The 18,211-nt window shown below is 54.2% G+C and overlaps 1 protein-coding gene across 4 annotated transcripts in view; it reads left to right on the top strand.

Moving 5' to 3' along the window:
- Window positions 1-18,211, top strand: part of SLC22A23 (solute carrier family 22 member 23) — a 173,167-nt gene that overhangs the window by 147,007 nt on the left and 7,949 nt on the right. For 2 of the 4 annotated variants that reach the window (XM_035728517.1, XM_027601949.2), the window contains 5 exons: window positions 6,554-6,656; window positions 8,600-8,832; window positions 10,522-10,554; window positions 10,684-10,707; window positions 11,787-11,910. In XM_035728517.1, coding sequence (XP_035584410.1) covers window positions 6,554-6,656; window positions 8,600-8,832; window positions 10,522-10,554; window positions 10,684-10,707; window positions 11,787-11,910 — 517 coding nt within the window. The remainder of the gene's footprint in view (window positions 1-6,553; window positions 6,657-8,599; window positions 8,833-10,521; window positions 10,555-10,683; window positions 10,708-11,786; window positions 11,911-18,211) is intronic. The other 2 variants (XM_027601948.2, XM_027601950.1) reach the window with 1 other exon arrangement.

The following is an 18,211-nucleotide window of genomic DNA, read 5'->3' as shown; positions in this document are numbered from 1 at the left end:
AGCTGAGGCACAGAGAGGGGAAGTGTCTTGCCGAAGGTCACACAGCTAGTAAGTAGTTGAGCCGGGACCTGAACCCAGGAAGTCCAGCAGAAGCAGAAGGGAGTTGGGGGAGCTCACAGACAGAGACACCAGTGTCACTGTGGAGAAGAATGAGTATTGAATTCATTTCCCCTTTGAGGGCCATCTTCCCAAACTTCTCCAGGCCCCATTCATTAGCAGGTTAATGCTCTTAAGTCCTACAGTATAATCTGTTTCTGGCATTTCCCTAATGAAATCACCACATTCTGTTTCTTTCTGGTTAAAATATTGTCTGGGAAAAGCTTGTTTTCTCAATCCTAATTATACCGATTCATTTTTCTCCTATTTTTGGAAAGTGGTATTAAATCTTTTTTTTCCTTTCTTTGCTTACGAGTTTTGCTGCTGTCCCCGCAGGAGGCTGGGGGGAGGGGAGAGGTGGCTGACACATGTGACCTCAGCCCCACTTGGGAGGGGTGTCACGGCACTCGCTGCTGGGGACACACGGTTCCCGTCTGCCTCGGACCTCTGCTCACTCCCCGCTGTCAAACGCGTAGATGCCAGTGCTGGGGGAAGGCAGGTCATCAGAATTGGCCACTTCACACTTTTGGAGGCTGCTTTTCTCTGCTTGGAATCTTCTTCCCATCACCTCATCTCGCCCACCTACCAATCCCTGTCCCTTACCTGGTCTACCTGCCTTGTCTCCATCTCGCTGCCCCTCCCCTCACACCACCTGCTCACACCACCTGCTCAGAAATCCCTCAGCAGCCTCCCGGGCCTTCTGGCTAGATCCCCCAGACCTTCTGAGGTGAAGATGCTCTGAGACCCTGCCTCACCTCTACCTGCCTCTCGAAGACTCTGCAGCCTGCATTAGGCTCTCGGAACGCACTGAATGCCCACCCCCGCAGGGCCGTCCCCACCCCGGGTCTTCCTGGGTGACACCCCGCATTTGCTTCTCGCCAGAGCCTTAATGAGGTCAATCATCACATCACCCGTTTGTCGTATGGGGAAGCGGGGCCCAGACAGGCTGAGTGTTGGGGAGCACTGCCACCCACTGCCGATGTCCTTCCAGGTGGAAGGAACAAGCCCCGGGCGGGGAGTGGCTGTCCTCTGTCCTCATGCATTAGGCCCTGTGTGGGCAGCGCCCCCGGAAAAGCCCGCCTGGCCCTCGTTGCCCTTCTCAGCAATCCAGCCTGCATTCTGCCCTCTCCCGCCCCCTCCGTCTTATCAGCCTGGTCAGAACCAGGTGAGGAGCAGGTCTGTGTATCTGGCCACCTCCGTGTCCCCAGGGTTAGGTCACTTGCCCAGAGTCCCAGCACTAGCGAGTGGTGACTCGGAGGCTGGGTGCCCGGCCGCTAACCCCGCTGGCAGCCGACTCCCCCTCCTCCGGGCTTTGGGCCAACTGTGGCCACGTGCCTGGAGAGGCAGTTACCGAGGTCAGCGCTGCCGGGTCACTTGCCGAAATTTGGGGCAGATTTCAAAAGAGTGAGCTATCTGAGGTGACTTTGATAAGATCCCTCTAGGCGGTCTCATCTGCTTGCGCCTGAAGCACTTGTTCTAATGGCCGAGCACCATCATGTCCAAATCCCTACCTGAGGGGGGAGGGGCTCTGCAGAGGAGACAGCAGGTGTTTTCTCCGCTTCCGGTCCTGGCCTCCTGGCCTCCTTGCCTCCTTGCCTCCAGGCCTCCTGGCCACCGCCGCAGAGCTCTTAGTGCGCGCTTTTGATAATGGCTCCGGGGCCACCGCGGCGGCTCCTCCTGCTGCTGCTCCTCCTCCTCCTGCTCCTCCTCCTGCTGCTCCTCCTCCTCGTGCTGCTCCTCCTCCTCGTGCTGCTCCTCCTCCTGCTCCTCCTCCTCCTGCTGCTCCTCCTCCTCCTCCTGCTCCTCCTCCTGCTGCTCTTACTCCTGCTCCTCCTCCTGCTCCTCCTCCTGCTGCTCCTCCTCCTCGTGCTGCTCCTCCTCCTGCTCCTCCTCCTCCTCCTGCTGCTCCTCCTCCTCGTGCTGCTCCTCCTGCTCCTCCTCCTCCTGCTGCTCCTCCTGCTGCTCCTCCTCCTCCTGCTGCTCCTCCTCCTCCTCCTCCTGCTGCTTCTCCTCCTCCTCCTGCTCCTCCTCCTGCTGCTCTTACTCCTGCTCCTCCTCCTGCTCCTCCTCCTGCTGCTCCTCCTCCTCGTGCTGCTCCTCCTCCTGCTCCTCCTCCTCCTCCTGCTGCTCCTCCTCCTCGTGCTGCTCCTCCTGCTCCTCCTCCTGCTGCTCCTCCTGCTGCTCCTCCTCCTCCTGCTGCTCCTCCTCCTCCTGCTGCTCTTCCTCCTTGTGCTGCTCCTCCTCCTCGTGCTCCTCCTCCTCCTGCTCCTCCTCCTGCTGTTCCTCCTCCTCCTCCTGCTGCTCCTCCTCCTGTTGCTCCTCCTCCTCCTGCTCCTCCTCCTGCTGCTCCTCCTGCTCCTCCTCCTGCTGCTCCTCCTCCTCCTGCTGCTCCCCCTCCTGCTCCTCCTCCTGCTTCTCCTGCTGCTTCTCCTCCTCCTGCTGCTCCTCCTCCTCCTGCTCCTCCTCCTGCTTCTCCTCCTCCTGCTCCTCCTCCTGCTTCTCCTCCTCCTGCTCCTCCTCTTCCTCCTGCTCCTCCTCCTCCTCCTGCTGCTGCTCCTTCTCCTCCTGCTCCTCCTCCTCCTCCTGCTGCTGCTCCTCCTCCTGCTCCTGCTGCTCCTCCTCCTGCTCCTCCTCCTCCTCCTGCTCCTCCTCCTCCTGCTGCTGCTCCTCCTCCTGCTCCTGCTCCTCCTCCTCCTGCTCCTCCTCCTGCTGCTCCTCCTCCTCCTGCTCCTCCTCTTCCTCCTTCTCTTCCTCCTGCTCCTCCTCCTCCTCCTGCTGCTCCTCTTCCTGCTCCTCCTCCTCCTGCTCCTCCTCTTCCTCCTGCTCTTCCTCCTCCTGCTGCTCCTCCTCCTGCTCCTCCTCCTCCTGCTCTTCCTCCTCCTGCTGCTCCTCCTCCTGCTCCTCCTGCTGCTCCTCCTCCTACTACTCCTCCTCCTCCTGCTGCTCCTCCTCCTCCTCCTGCTCCTCCTCCTCCTGCTCCTCCTCCTGCTCCTGCTGCTCGTCCTCCTCCTGCTCCTCCTCCTCCCCCCTTCTTCTTTCCCCTACTTCTCTGTCTTTTTCCCCATCGCCATAACTGATGTTTTCCCAGTTTCACCAGCAGCACATCAGCAGTGTACATAAGTATAAAAGCAAAGCCAGTTAATCTCACCCCCCCCATCCAGACAAATGCAAATTATCGTCTGTGTGTTTGCCCTGCATCTCTGAGCACTGAGTGATCCAGCACTGTCCTCTCCTCGCTCTGTGCTGTCCTGGGGAAGCAGGGTTTGGCCCCTCACCTGGATCTCTTCCGTATGTAGAGGTCATGACTCCTGGGTGTCTGCAAGGACACCTGTCCCTTCTGCAGCTGGGGACCGTCTTGGTCAGTCAAAACACTGGCCAGGAGGGGCGCCTGCTCACCCAGGGCCATGCGGGGCTTCATCTGCTCCCTTTGGTCCTTGTAACAGTGCTCCAAGAGAGGGGCATTGTCCCATGTGCCAGCTGAGAAACTGAGGCACAGAGGAAGCCCAACAAAAAGAAAGAAGACCGGGATTCTGCCAGGTCTGTCAGACCCCTTGCTGCATTGCGGGTGAAGCTGTGATCTGACAGGGATCCGCGGAAACGCGGAAGAGAGGGCACCAAGGGCTGCAGGACGGAGTAGGGGCAGCCGGCTGCTCAAAACTCTGTCAGCCCCGTTTGGTTTTGTTTTGACATTTTTCTGATCCTCTGAATATAATCTAATCTGTGAATCCAGAGGGTCGGAGAGCTTGGAAGGAGGACAGGGAGAGGAAATGCTTTTAACAGTCACTTCCTTGGTGCTCAGAGTCTGCTTGGCTGGCACTCCCCTTGTAATCCTGTGCAGCCACGCGCAAGGACTCAAGGCCATCCCGGCTTTCCATCTGACGCCTAGAGAGATGGAGGGTCATCTGCTGGTCCTTCCAGCTCAGAGCTGGGGGCTTTTTGTCCCAGAGACACAGACTTCGTGCTGAGGCAGTTTGATGTTGTCGTTAATAGGCTGGTGATGTATGTAACCGAGACAACATATCAATAGCCCCAGAGAGGTTAATTTAATTGTTTAGAATAATGAAGTTACCTCTGTAGATTACAGTCAGTTCTGTAGACCTTGGGCTGTACAGTTTAATATCATAAAAAAAAAAAAAAACCACTCAGGTCACAACTGCAGTTGCTGCAGCTTCTTTAAACATCTGTTTCATGTATTAGCTGTTAGGTTTGAGCCACATTACCAAAAAAAAAAAAATTAATTTATATAAACATTCTAACAGCCGTTTTCTTCTTGGACAGTTTCCATGATGAGCAAGTGTGGCTACTATAGTTGATTCCTGATGAGGTTGATTTTTTTTTTTTTTTTTTTAGATTTTATTTATTTATTAGAGAGAGAGAGCCAGAGAGAGCATGAGCAGGGGGAGCAACAGAGGGAGAGGGAGAAGCAGACCTCCCCACTGAGCAGGGAGCCCGATGTGGGGCTTGATCCCAGCACCCCAGGATCATGACCTGAGCTGAAGGCAGACGCTCAACCGACTGAGCCACCCAGGCGCCCCTTGATGAGTTTTTTAACAGTGAAGACACTCAGACCATTGGATCCAATATTATTTGTTAACCATACTAATTCCATGTTCTTTAAAAGTTTTTTAGTGTTTTAACCAAGGGGAAAGGATGTTTGTAAATCAAATCAGCCTATGTTTGCAGAGGGGGGAAAGTAAAGGCTGGGAAGATGTCGGGAGTTGGGGGGATCCATGGAGAGACAGCTGAAGTGCTAGCTGTTCTAGCTTGTGCATAGACCTCAATTTTGTACCTAAATAGGGGAAGGAAGAAAGTTCTGGAAACTCAGGTGGCATGGCATCCCTCAGACAGCGAAAGACTTTTCCTTCTCCCTTCATGCCCCAGCTGGTGACACTGATCCAAAAAAAACCCTCGTGGTTAAGCAAGATATTTTCCTTCAAAGTGTAACTAATAAGGTTTGTGGCCCTTCTTCCATGGGCTGGCAGGAAAGAGGTAGAAGAGGAGAGTCGAACTGGGGACGTCCAGGGGTAGGAATGGCCCTAAGAGATATCAGAGCGCACTTCCGTAGCTCGGTCTCCTCCGCAAATGCTGCTTTGGGGTCTCTCCTGAGGTACTTCTTTCTTCCAAGCTCGGAAGCCTTCCTCAGTAGACTGTGCCTTCCCACCCATACTGCTTGTTTTTGTTTGGTTGGTTTGGGTTTTTTAGTAAACTTATTTTGGAATACTTTTAGGTTTATAGAAAAGTGGCAAAACTAGTACAGAATTTCTGAATACTCTGCACTCCGTCCGTCTCCCCCACTGTTAACATATTACCACAGGACCTTTGTCTCAGTCGAGAAGCTGCTGCTGGTACATACACCTAAATGACCCCAGCCTTCCCCTGGCTGTCACCAGTCTCTCCATTGATGACTTCCTGTCCCAGGATCCCAATCCAGGATGGAACTTAGTGGTCACCCCTCCCCAGCCTCCTCTGGCCTCTGCCTTATCTCTCGTGGCCTTGACAGTCCTGAGGAGCACCGGCCACCCATCAGTGGGTTAGGTCTCCCTTTCCCTTTTGAGCTCCCAAGTAGAGAATGAGTCCTGAGGAACCGCTTGGCTGGGAGAGCGGGGAGGGGCGTCGGAGGCTGAATGTGGGACATTCCTGCTCCTGGGCGCACAGGGAGCTCCAGGAGGCTGGGGCATTTCCTTGTGTTGACCTTTCTTGTGAGGCTGCCAGGTCGATACCCGGCCTTCGGCAAACTGCTCCACCTTGTGAGTGGGGCGTTGGAGGCGCCTGTCGGAGTCTGTTCAGAACGGCTTTCAGAGCTGGTCTGAGCCACCCGAGAAACTCCGTCTCATGCGCTGGGGGGTGGTCACATCACTGAGCAAAGCACTGCCTGTCTTGCTTGGGTCGCAAAGACCCTTGACTGTTGGCGAAGACGTACACACAGGCACGTGTGCATACACTTGTGTCTGCCCTTCTGTGCACATGTGTGCACTCACGTGTGCAGGCCTGACTTGGAGATGGCTGCCCACGAAGCTAAGGAGCACAGGAGCGTGGCGAGGCAGACGGGTCAGACTCTAGAAGGACAGGAAGCACTTGTTTTGATATGGCCTGAACCTGATTAGTGCCTCTGTGACCTAGAATATCATTTAGTTTTGTGCTCGGGCAAAGCGGGGTGAGTCTACCCTGATGGCTTATTTGTGCGGGTCCTGCCTCTCTGGCAAGAAAGGCTTTGCAGCGGCAAGGGACTCTTGACGGCATGTCGTGGCTCCCTTCAGGCCCCACGGGGAAATTTGAACTGCAAAGCTGGTGTCTTTGTGGATGCCTTTTCTAACCTCAGAGCCAGACCCTTATCCCCTAGCTTAACGGAAAAAAAAAAAAAATGTTTCCCCTTGTCATGATGCCCAAATTCGGGAACATCTGTGAGGCTGCCTGTCCGGGGTCTTGCCGAGAGGTCACAGGCTCTCTTTCCCTGCAGAGCTGGAGAAGGAGCTTTCCCGGAGGCCCAAGAAGGTCTGCATCGTGAAAGTGGTGGGAACCCGGAACCTGTGGAAAAACATCGTGGTCCTGTGTGTGAACTCGTGAGTCGCAAGAGGGACACGGAGAGGGTGGAAGTCAGGGAGAGGCTGGGAAGGAGAGGGCAGAGGGGCCCTCCTCCTCCCACAGCCAGCCCCGGGCTTTGCTCTTTGCCGAGAGGCCCTGGGCTAAGCCCCGGCATCAGTGTTACCGAGAAGGTCTTTCTCATCTTGACTCACAGCTCAATAACCCTGCCCTTCCCTGACCACACAAGGTGGCCTTCACTCAGGGTCAGTGGTCATCTAAGGTCGGGGGCGGTGGGGGGTTAACCCTTATTTGATGTTAGAGGCTATGGGGTGGGGGTAGTTTTACACTCACCTGCGAACTGCCTCAGGACTGCTGTCCGGGAGAGAGCGAGGCCCGGGGTCAAGGCCCTGGTCCTACCATTTCCCAGAGCTGTTTCTTTCGAAGCAGCTCTACTTAATCAGCTCTCGATACTGGGGTTCCTGCTCACACCCTGTCCTACACTCAGGGAGATGGAGGCCGTGGGCACACGGTGGGTCAGGGCCGGAGCCCTGAGGCCTCAGCCTCCCGGCCCAGAGCCGGCTCCGGACACGGCCACCGTGCTGTTGTCCAGTCTCAGACAGAGAGTAGCTAGCTAGGCTAGCTAATGGGACCATTAAAAATGGAATGACTTCTCCAACTTTTATTTCGGGGAAAGAAACACAAATTGTGACATAGAGGAGATGCCAAGTTTCCATTTTAATGCTTCTTGTGTAACGCTTCTGACCTTTTTACCTGTTGTGGTCAGAAGACTGCCTTCCTACCAGAACAAAAAGGTAGGTTTCCCTGAGACCTCAGTAGGCTGAGAAGCAGAGAAAGTTATCTGGGATCCCCAGAGGTGAACCCAGTCTCCACCAGTTGCTCGATGATAAAAGGACAGCACCGGCAGGCCCTCTGCGGAGGATTTCCCAAATGGAAATGAGTTCATTTGGCAAACAGCAGCTTCGTCCTGCAGGGGCAGGGGTCTGTTGCAGTTGACCTTGACGCATCCTCATGGTGTGATAAAAGCACTTCGATTTCCCCAAAGCACGGAAGAGGGGTTGGGTGAGAAGGAGGTTCTTAGCTCTGGGCCGGCTGCCGAGCGCTGACGTCACGAATGGGCATTCACGGCGCTACCCACGTGGTGCGCGTGCACCTGCAGCCTCCCGGGGGAGTGGGGGTGGGGGCCCCGGGTGCATTCGGATTCCCGCTTCCCAGACTGGATGTCTGCCTCCAGGGGCCCGGACACAACGTTTCCCCAGCAGGTTTATATGATCCTCTGGGGGCGGGAAAGAGGCTTGACCCAGGGCAGAGGGAAGGAAACAGTGATAAATTAAGAATGGAAACAGAGTCTCCAAGACCAGATGTCTTCATTTGGCCTGACTTCCTAGAGCTTTCCCAGGGCGTGTTTTGTCAATAGCAGCAGGAATGGGTTTAGTAGGTAGTTCTCTGGTTGGATCCCCAAGTTTCCAGAACCCTGAATGCTGCAGGAAGAGGCAGAGGCCCTGATAGGCAGGATGCCTTCGAAGTTGTCACTTGTCAGCTCGGTAGACTGGTGCGAGCTGCTTAACCTCCTTGGGCCTTTTTGCCCTTCTGTGAAATGGGTCTGACAGGAGCTCCTGGGGGGATCGACATGGGATGAAGTGAGCTGATGCGTGGGGAGTGCTTTGTCATGCGTGATGGATTTGTTGGATGGTGTTCGAACCGACGGTCTCACTGCTTTTACACCCCACTCTTCTGCTAAAGGGATGGTGGAGGAGAGGAAACCGCCACCCCCTCCCCCATGAGGGGCACGCTCCTGTCATGTCTCTGAAGTCCCTTTGCCTTGCACCCCGTCATACATTCGCTCGTGGTGACAGCATGTTTTCTGTGACATGCTGAGCTGCCTCTCTATTTCCTGGTCATTGATCCCTCCTGCCTTTGTCCGCCTGCCCATTGCCCCCCTCGGCTGTGTGTCTCCCCACAGGCTGACGGGCTACGGGATCCACCACTGCTTTGCACGGAGCATGATGGGCCACGAGGTGAAGGTGCCGCTGCTGGAGAACTTCTATGCCGACTATTACACCGTGGCCAGTATTGCCCTGGCATCCTGCCTGGCTATGTGCATGGTGGTCAGGTTCCTGGGGCGCAGGGGCGGGCTGCTACTCTTCATGATCCTCACAGCCCTGGCCTCGCTCCTGCAGCTCGGGCTCCTCAACTGTGAGTGGGGTTGGGGGCGGGGACGGGCCTGGGGGGCGGCGGGCAGAGCCTGGGGCGGGGGAGCTGGCCTATGACCAAAGGGTATTGGACAGAGCTGGGTGAGACTTGAGGAAAGTTTTCTGTGACCTGAGCTATTATTCCAAAATCAGTAGCTTGAGGAAAGTGCCTTGGTGACTGCCGTTGATGGAGTGCACTGTGCGACACCGCCCCCCCGCCCCGACCATCCTGGCCCCGGGGCTGTAACTGGGAGCCTTCCTGGCTCCACCATCATCCCCAGCACGTGAGGCCCGCAGAGTGCTGGCGGGCATGACTTCACGGAGGGCCAGACTGTGTCTTTGTCATATGTCACGTGACAAGAAGAACAAAGCGCTCTTTCATGGGAAATCAGGGGCACGTTTTGACACCCTTGTATCAGGACACTGCTTTTCAGCGACTGTTCCCAAGTTTATCAGCTTGTCCTTGGGCCAAAGAATTCCTCGGTGAATGTTAAAAATAATTCACAGAAAAACTAGGGAATCCTTGCAGCTCCTCCAGCTGTACGACGACGCATGCTTGACACAGCTCCTTGTGCGTGGAAATAGCACCAGGCATCCCTCTGACCCGCCCAGAGCGAGACACGCCAGAGCTGGGCAGCTGAGCCTTCTCTCACCAGGCACGGTGCTCCCAGGGCAGGCTTGGACCCTGCGGGAAACAGATGCCGCGGATCACTCCCCTCCTGCACAAGGAGAGCCCACCTGAGGGCTGGGAATTTGACTCTAGGACTGTCCAGGTGCAGCACAGATCAGAGCTGCTGAGAAAACAGGCCCTTCTCGTCCTCCAAGGTGTGAGAGTCAATGTCCAGAACAGAAGAAAAAGGAAAAAACTCAAAACTTTCTCAACCTCGTCGTGCAAACTGGATTAAAGAACAGCTCCTTTCAAACTCGGGAGCCATTTTCCTAATCTGGTCACGTTCCCGTGCATTCTGCCTCTTGCTGGGAGACGGATCTTATTTTCAGCTGTGACAAGGAAAACAGAGAAGTGGTGTCTGTCCCCCTGATGGGGGCTGCCCACGCTACCCTGCCCGGGAGCCCTGTGCAAGCTCCTGAGCTTTGGGTGCAGGGAGAGGCAGCCCTGGGAGTGCCACGGGTGCCCTCTTTGTCCCTGAGCCGGAAAGGCCCGGGACCTAGGTGCACAGGAGAAGCCGTGAGCATCAGGCCCAGAGCTGCCGGAATTGCCGCCCAGAGGGTCTGCCCCGGGGTCCTGCTCCTCCCTGGAGCACGGACCAGCAGCGGCTCACCATGAAATTAACCCTTCGGCTTGAGGTCTAGAAGAGCTGTGGGCGTCTCTCTTCTGAAGAGTTCCATTCTCCCCCATATTTGGAGGCCAGAGGGGTTTTCGCCCTCCCCTCTGAACAAAAGGAGCTTTGTTCAGTCGGGCGCTAATCCCGTGTCCGGGGACTCTCTCACCCACAGGTCTCTGCAGCCTTCTAGCACTTGGCCCCCAGCAGGTGTTGGCCCTGCTCCCCAGGGGGCCTGACGGGGCGGGGGAGGGGTGCAGTGGGGCCAACCCAGGCTGGAAGGGAGTTCACTGAGAAGCCAGTCACATGGTAAGCACAGTAGTGGCCTCATACCTAACGGGCTTTCTCTCTCCCCCCCTTCACTCACTGTCTTCCTCCCCGTGCGCATGGGGCCGTCATTCCTGGGGGCGCAGTGATTGGGAAATACAGCCAGCATCCAGACTCAGGTGAGCCCCAATGTCCGTGCGGTGCACTTGACCACTTTTTATTGCGCCCAAAAGGAACTTTTCATCAAGACTCACAGACCTGTGGTTTCCCCTCCCTGTCTCTCTCCCCCTCTCTCCTTATCCTTCAAGAGTTGCAGCTGAAGTTGGCCGTAGGTTGGACACTATAAGCATACATTTGTATTCTCTACTCCTTCTTGCCTCTAGAAAGAGCACCTCGTTTCCCCCGTCTCTGCCTGGCTTGCATGCATGGCCTCGCCTCTCCCCGCGGCCTCAGCAGTCAGCCCGGGGGCCTGCTGCAGCTGGTCTCACGGACGGCCCCTGGGTGACATGAGAAAGCCCCAGGGAGCGCCGGACGCCTGGCTGACTGTGCCGCCAGGGGAAGCTGCTGTCCCCCTTTGTGCGTCACGGCCGCTTGCTGCTTTTAGCCACGGGGATGGCAGAGCTGCTGATCATACGTGCCTGGCCTGCCCCATGCCCATGCTGCCAAGACTCTCAGCTGTGAGACCCCCTGCGTTCAGGATACGGCCTTGCAGGGAACTGGGCTGTGCCCCAGATGTATGACCCCAACCGCATGCCACTGCTCTGTGCTAGATGCTGCCGGGGTGTGTGGTCAGACTCTGGCGCCGTTTGCAAGGTGCTCGGATGGGTTGAGCACTCCCCCCCAACCCCACCCCCCCCCCCCGCCCAGGCCATAAGTTCTTCTGTTTGGGTTACTGGAGTTTTTGTTCCCTTCAGTCCAACCCAGCATACCCTGTCCTGGGTACTGGACGGGTCAAACCCGAGGCCAGAACAGCCAGGGCTCTCTGGAGGCGGAGGCCTTGTTCTTCCGAAGGTTGGGATAGAAGGGACGTTGCCACAGCCCCGGGAGACCACCAGCCTCCCCTCCTGCCAGGCACGGCTTGTGGCCTCTCGAATCCTGGCCAAGTCCACGTGAGCTCCAGCATTCCAGGCCTGCAGGCAATCATGGGAACCCCAACAAAGCCTTCTGCCAAGAGGGTCTGACCTGTTACACCTGGAGGCGCTCCTCGGTCTCGAGAGGGAACTGAGTGCCCCAGGCTATACCCTGAACTAGGGAAAGGGGAAGGGGGAAGACCCTTTGTGTGGTCCTAGACCCTCCCCCGTCCCTTGTCCGCTGCTGTTTCTGCACCCCCCCCCCCACCTGCCTCACCAGCCCCCTTTTCCCTTCCCTTCTGCCCGCCCCCCCTCACCGTCTCCCTCTGATTCTCCTTCAGGTATGAGTGATAGTGTCAAGGACAAATTCTCCATCACGTTTTCCATCGTGGGCATGTTCGCCTCCCACGCGGTGGGAAGCCTCAGTGTGTTCTTCTGTGCAGAGATCACCCCCACGGTAATCAGGTAGGTCACGGCAGGGGCCCCACACCGCGCCTTCTCCCTAGGACTCAGGGGAGGCCTGGGTGTGTAGCAAGGCTCCCGTGGGAGGAACCAGCATCAGCTGTGTCCCACCCTGGCCTCAGGACCAGGGTGCAGCCTGCGCGCCGGGCATGTGAGGCCTTCCGCTGGGGAGCTTTGCCCTGACTCCGAGGAAACTGGGAGTCAGCTGAGAACGTGACCCTGGGCTCCGTCTAGGCAAGGAGCCAGAGGAGCAGGGAGCGGGGAACTTTTCGGGGTGCAGGAAGCGCTGCCTGGTTCCACCTGAAAGGGGGTGTTAGCTTGGGCTTAACTCCTTTTGTCTTAGTTCACAGAGTAAGGTATGATCCTTTCTTGGTGCTAGTCCCAGATAGTGGTACCTGGATGCTACCCACCCTTTGATGTTATTAAGATTACAGCGTAATAAAAGGGTTTGCCTTCATTTAAAAGGGCATCACTTAACTACGGACTCATGTCATTTTCCCGGTAATTACTGTTTGTGACTTACGGAAGGGCTCATCATGATTGACATCACACTGAACTTGGCATGGGAAGATCATTAGCATTGCTAACACACATGCTTTTTGAAAATATAAATTGTGAATAAATTAGGCAATTACTCAGTTGTGAAAGAAAACCCAGAAGTCAGCATGATGACACCCGTCCACCCTGACTTTCCCACGCGGGCAAACAAGACAGCCCAGGACAGGTCAAGGCGGGACTCGTGCAGACTAATTATTTTAGCCCCTCGGGTGCTGTGAAGGGCTCTGGGCAAAGGCAGGTAGGTCCGTGGACTTTCTTCCCACATTTCCAGGAGTCATGCTGACAAGAGAAATTTCAACATGACCTCATTTTGCTTCGTTCTCCCAGATTTTTATAGTGCACACCAAGTCTGAAGGCTACTTCGTGCCCGTGGAATAAAATGCCAAGGAATTGTGTATGTAAGAAAAAAAATGCAATTAAATGCCACGTAATTCATCCTGTGCCAACCCTCTCCTAAGCTGAAGTGAAGAGAACAGCCTGAAGCTTCTTTCATGCTCGAGGTTGCAAAATGCCTCAAGCAGATAGCATCTCCCTCTGTGTCTTTTCTTTACCTAGTGAAAATTGCCTTCCTTGACCAAAGAATCCAGCAAAGAGGGTTCTTTCATTAGAGCAGAAGTCAAGGTTGGACCTCTGGCTTTCCAGCTGGTCTCCTCGCAGATTCGTGTGATTGTGGACCTTTCTCTGGGGGCGGCCACCCTTTAACTGTGCTGGTTGGTGGACCTCATTAGTCATTGTTAGATTTTGCTTAACAAGCTAAATGGAAGGAAATACATTCTCCTCCACCTCTTTGATGCAGACCTGCCAAGATTATTTGGGGACAGAAATTCAACAAATACGTTCTTCGATTTAGCTTGCCAAGATGACACACTAGAAAAAATATTTGACCTTTGGTGCTGTTTTTGTACTCACAGAGGGATGAAAGGAAATCGAGTCCAAAGGGGGTCTCTGGCCAGGAGGGAAGGGGTCCTGGCGTCACTCCGCAGCCCTCCCTTTCAGCGGCCTAACTCTTTCTTGCAGACACACCCAGGGACAGTTCCCGCAGAGTCCCCGGGACAGAAATTGACCCTCCTCCCCTCCCCCTACTTCGCACAGCTAAATCCCAGATAAACGAGGCCGAGCGGCTTGGGGTCTGTGAGCTTTTTCTTTTCCTCATTGAAGTATAATTGACATACAGTGGTACATGCGCTTCATTTTTCTTAATACCAAACGAACCTTTTTCTACAAGGCTCTTATTAAAAACATCCCTTCTGAACCAGAACAGTAGCCCAGGGGAAGATGCCAGGATTCACTAACAAGAAGCAAATAAGAGGATAAGAACTGTTTTGCACAGAGGCTTGTGGAAATCCGTTGTCCAGGAATGACAGACTCACTAGAGTCTAATGAACGTACTAATTACTGTTGTGTCGTGAGATCGCACCCAGACTTTATATTGCAGAGAAGGGCTTCCCTCCCACCCAGGCCTGGTCTGGATGCTGTTCGTTGGCAACAAGCTCTTCCTCAGTTCTCTTCCTGAGGCTTCAGGAGTTGGGTGCCTCTGCAGGCAGACGGGGAGGACCCTGTGCAGCACCCTCTCGCCCAGGGCCTGGTTGATCTAGAAGCAGGTGGTGGCTTGTTTGGGCAGGACCATCTTTTCCATGCAGTGTCTATCTGGAAGCTGCAGGTGGGAGCCCCTGAGGCCTTCACCGTCCTCCTCACCCCTCACCAAAGTGGTTAGTTCCGAGAGGGGCAGGTGCCGGTGCTAACAAGCCCACTTCATTGTCCGGCAACTCCACACCGGCTGCCTCCAAGCCCCTGGGCCTCGGCTGTTACTGCTCTGGTTGGTCTGAGCTCAGCTGCTCCTTCCTGGTATCTTCCGCTTTCTTCCCCTTCAGGCTGTCCCACTTTTTTCTCTAGAAACTTCTTTCTTGGAAGTTGCCTTCTCTGAGAATTCCTTCTGAGTAACTCCTCCCTCCTCCTACCTCGGGACTAAGAACCTGGGCCCTGATGTCCTCTGCCCCAAGAACAGGCACCAAGGACAAAGACGCCCTGTGCAAGGTGACATATGGAGTCTAACTTCTTTAAAAATGTGTGTCTTCAATATGTATCTATTATGTATTTACATATATGATACACACTCACACACACACAAATATATAACGAATGCTAAGGTCGAGGAGCCAAGGCATTGCAAGTTAGGAGTTCGGCGGCAGGACGAAGAACAACAGAAGCGTAGAGGCTGTGGCCTCGAGCCTCCGATTCCGACCTTCGGCATGAGGGCAGATGGTGCTGTGTCTGATCCCAGAGGCCACTTTCCTTCACGTGGCCTTAGGCAAGTCCTTCAGCCAGACGTCCTCTCTTTGCCCTAAAATGATGGCCCTGTTATAGGGTAGTGATGCTGAGGGGAGAAAGAGCATATAGAGAGGGTCCAGCCTCAGTAGCTGACAACGGATATTGTTAATTATTCCTACCCAAATATTTTTGGCAGTTCTATTTATTTCTGCAAAACTGGCACAAATATTTGTTTATCCTTGACTTTACAGAAATGTAGTCAAGACAAATTGAGTAAGACAGAAGAGGAAGTGAGAAATGGGAGGTTGGTTTGTTCTGTTTAAACGCAAGATGCTTGGTATTCACGTTTAAAAGGATGATTTGAAGATTCTAGAATTCTTAATTTAAGCTTACTACTTCTAATAAGTCTGCTTGTGTATCAGTCTTTATATCCTTAATTTAGATATAATTACTAGTGAAATAAAGATATCCAGTGGATATTTAAAATTTTCTGTGTGCTCCTAAAGCCCAAGGAGGCAAAATTTGCCCCGATTCTTTTATCTGTAAATTGAGGTGCCCCCCTGCTCTGATAGTTACACATGGGCATATGCTGCCCTCTAGTGACAATCTGAAGAAAAGCAGAAAATGCACAGAGTCGGCATTTTAGGGGAGGAAAAGGAAGATAAACACCTGAAAGCCAAGCACGTAACAATCACCCCATTCTCTAAACGGAGATTACAAAGACAACACAAAGCCAAGAATGGTATACCGAATTCTTTCAAACGTGTTCCTAACCTTATTGAATAATGTCAAGGTATCCTTGATAGAAAACCAAACAGAAAATTGCTTTCATGGAAAAAATACATCAAGAAATACTGCATATTGTATATGCACACGTACGTAGACTGCATTTTATACACACACACACACACACACACACGTAGACACTTACGTGAGCTGTCTAATCCTACCATAAATATATTTGACATGATTTATGAATGTATTATTTTGGCATTGTGAAGTGAGACTTCATCCCATACTGACCTCTACCTCCTTCCCCGTGGGTCTGTGTACACTCCCTCCCTGTAGGTTAACTCACGTGTGGACCTTACATGCACTGAGCAAGGTCAGTCTCCCTCCCTGCTTGTCAGTGCCGTCCACACGTAGTGACGGGGAGGTCCCACGGAAATCCAGAAGGTCTCAGAGAAAAGGGTGTCTTACTGGCATTAAAGGACGCAGGGAAACACATCCATTATCCCTGGCATCCGTCTGTCCCCCGCAACATCCTGTGGCTTCCAGAGTAGCCAGAATGACCAAAAAGACGAAGTGGCTATTTTAGGTGTTCGTATTCTTGGTTCCCATGACATCGCTCTTCCTGACGGTCATCTATTTTTAACCCGCCCCATTCATTTGGGTGAGCTGACCTTCCTACCTAGGAAGCCAGCGTAATCCATAAGCATCCAATATTTATTAAGCATAAATAATACATGCCGGTTGATATTCTAGAAAATAATCCTTGCCCTTGACAAGCTCATAGACTAAATAAGGACGGTAGGCATATGAAGAAAAACTAACAGAAAGGTGCAGAGGTGTCTTCAAAAGGTGGTCTGGGACCATCTGCCTGGGAAGGGGGCTGGTATCTGGGGGATGCCCCCCAAAATATTGCTATTCCTTACCTGTGTCCCCTTGACGGCCCAGTAGCGCGATGGTGTGGCTTTGTTAGCAGGACTAACGTCTGTCCCTTGGCGAAAGGCTTTCTAACACATAGGACTGGTGACACGTCACAGCCTGGGTAAGAGGTGGCTGTCTTTTTCTTCCATGGCTAAGGCTAGGAAATTCCATCACTCGCTGAGTGTACTAGTTATCTACTGCTGTGTAACAAATTATCCCAAAACTTAGTGGCTTAAAACAACACAGGCTTTTTGTGTCACGGTTTCTGTGGGCAGAGTTGGCAAAGCCTAGCTGGGCCCTCTGCTGCACGATCCCCCATGGGTGGTAATCAACCAGGGTAGGATTGGTCTTCAAGCTCATTCAGTAATTGGTCTTCGTGTGTTCGTGCTGCTAAAACAGAATAGCACAGACTGGGTGGCTTATAAACCACAGTAATTTATTTCTGGAGCCTGCAAGTCCAAGATCAAGGTGTCCACAGATTTGGTGTTCAGTTAGTCTGCTTCCTGGTTCATCAGTGGCCATCTTCCCGCTATCCCTTTGGGATTACATGTCCTCCCCGTGGTGGAGGGGTGAGGGAGCTCTCTGGGGTGCGTTTTCTAAAGGCAACAATCCCATTCATGGACCTCATCACCTCCCCAAGGCCCCGCCTGCTAACACCATCACAGTGGGGATTAGGAGCTCAACATAGGAATCGGGGTGGGTGGGGGGACAGACATTCGGACCAGAACAGCAGGATTCAGTTCCTTACTAGCTGTTGGACCGAGAGCCTCAGTTCCCTGCTGGCTGGAGGTCACCTCAGTTCCATGCCACCTGGAGTATGACAGCATCACAGCTTGCTTCATCAAAGCCAGCACAAGAATCTGCCAGAAGTCAGTCTTTCATGACCTAATCACGGAAGGGACATCCCCTTTCCTTTGCCATATTTTGTTGGTGAAAAGTGAATTCCTAAGTCCAGCTCACACTCAAGATACAAGGGTATGAATGCGTGGAGGTGGGAATCATCAGGGCCATTTTAGCAATCTGCTCTGGCCTGGCCTGTGGTGTGGGCCTGCTGGGCCGGGCGGCCACCACCACCAGCCTTAACCTCCGTGAGGCTCCATGCCGGGACCTGGGCCAGGCCTCGGGATGGCCTCGAAGAGCCTCCTCCGCCTCCTCAGCAGCGGGAGACCGCTGCCGCCTGGGACCTGGCAGAGCTGAGCTGAGCAGAGTGGCCAGGGCCTCCTCGCGGAGGGGGTGAGGGAGAGAGCCAAGGAGCTCGGGCACTGGGGCTGCAGGTCAGGCAGGTGCGGGGCCAGGGCTCGACCAGACGCAGGAGGGAGCCCTGAGAGAGGGAAGAGTCACTTTGTCAGCGGTGAAGAAAGAGCCCCAGGGAGTGCGAGGACGCAAGACGGGCTGGTTAGGGGAGTGTGACCCAGACGGGCCGAACTGGCAGCCAGAGGGCTTGTCCTGGGTTGGACAGAGGAGGCTGGAACAGGGAGGAGTCCGGCCGCTCCCGGACTCTGGCTTTGTCCCCAGGACAGCAGGCCCCACGCCTCCCCACCCAGCACGAGGGGTGTGAGGAGCCCCCTCCCGTATGCAGAGATACAAGGCCTTTTCTCATTTGGGGCTGAGAGAAGGGAAGAGAGCCGTGTCTTTTGTTGTTATGAAACGTGACAAATGAAGGGAGACCCCCCCCCCCCCCGCCGCTGTCTCACCCACGCACACCCGATTGTCATTCTTCTGTTCCATTCTTTGAGAACGCTCCTCCCCGTCTTGACCACCAAACTGATACGTCCACTTTACCGTGGCCCTTTAGGGACAGCTGTTGACCTGGGGGGCCCCAAGATGC

Source organism: Zalophus californianus, chromosome 7 (assembly GCF_009762305.2).
Source record: "Zalophus californianus isolate mZalCal1 chromosome 7, mZalCal1.pri.v2, whole genome shotgun sequence".
Lineage (NCBI taxonomy): Eukaryota > Metazoa > Chordata > Mammalia > Carnivora > Otariidae > Zalophus > Zalophus californianus.
Note: the sequence above shows the minus strand (reverse complement) of the source record. Positions and strands in the feature narration are given on the sequence as shown.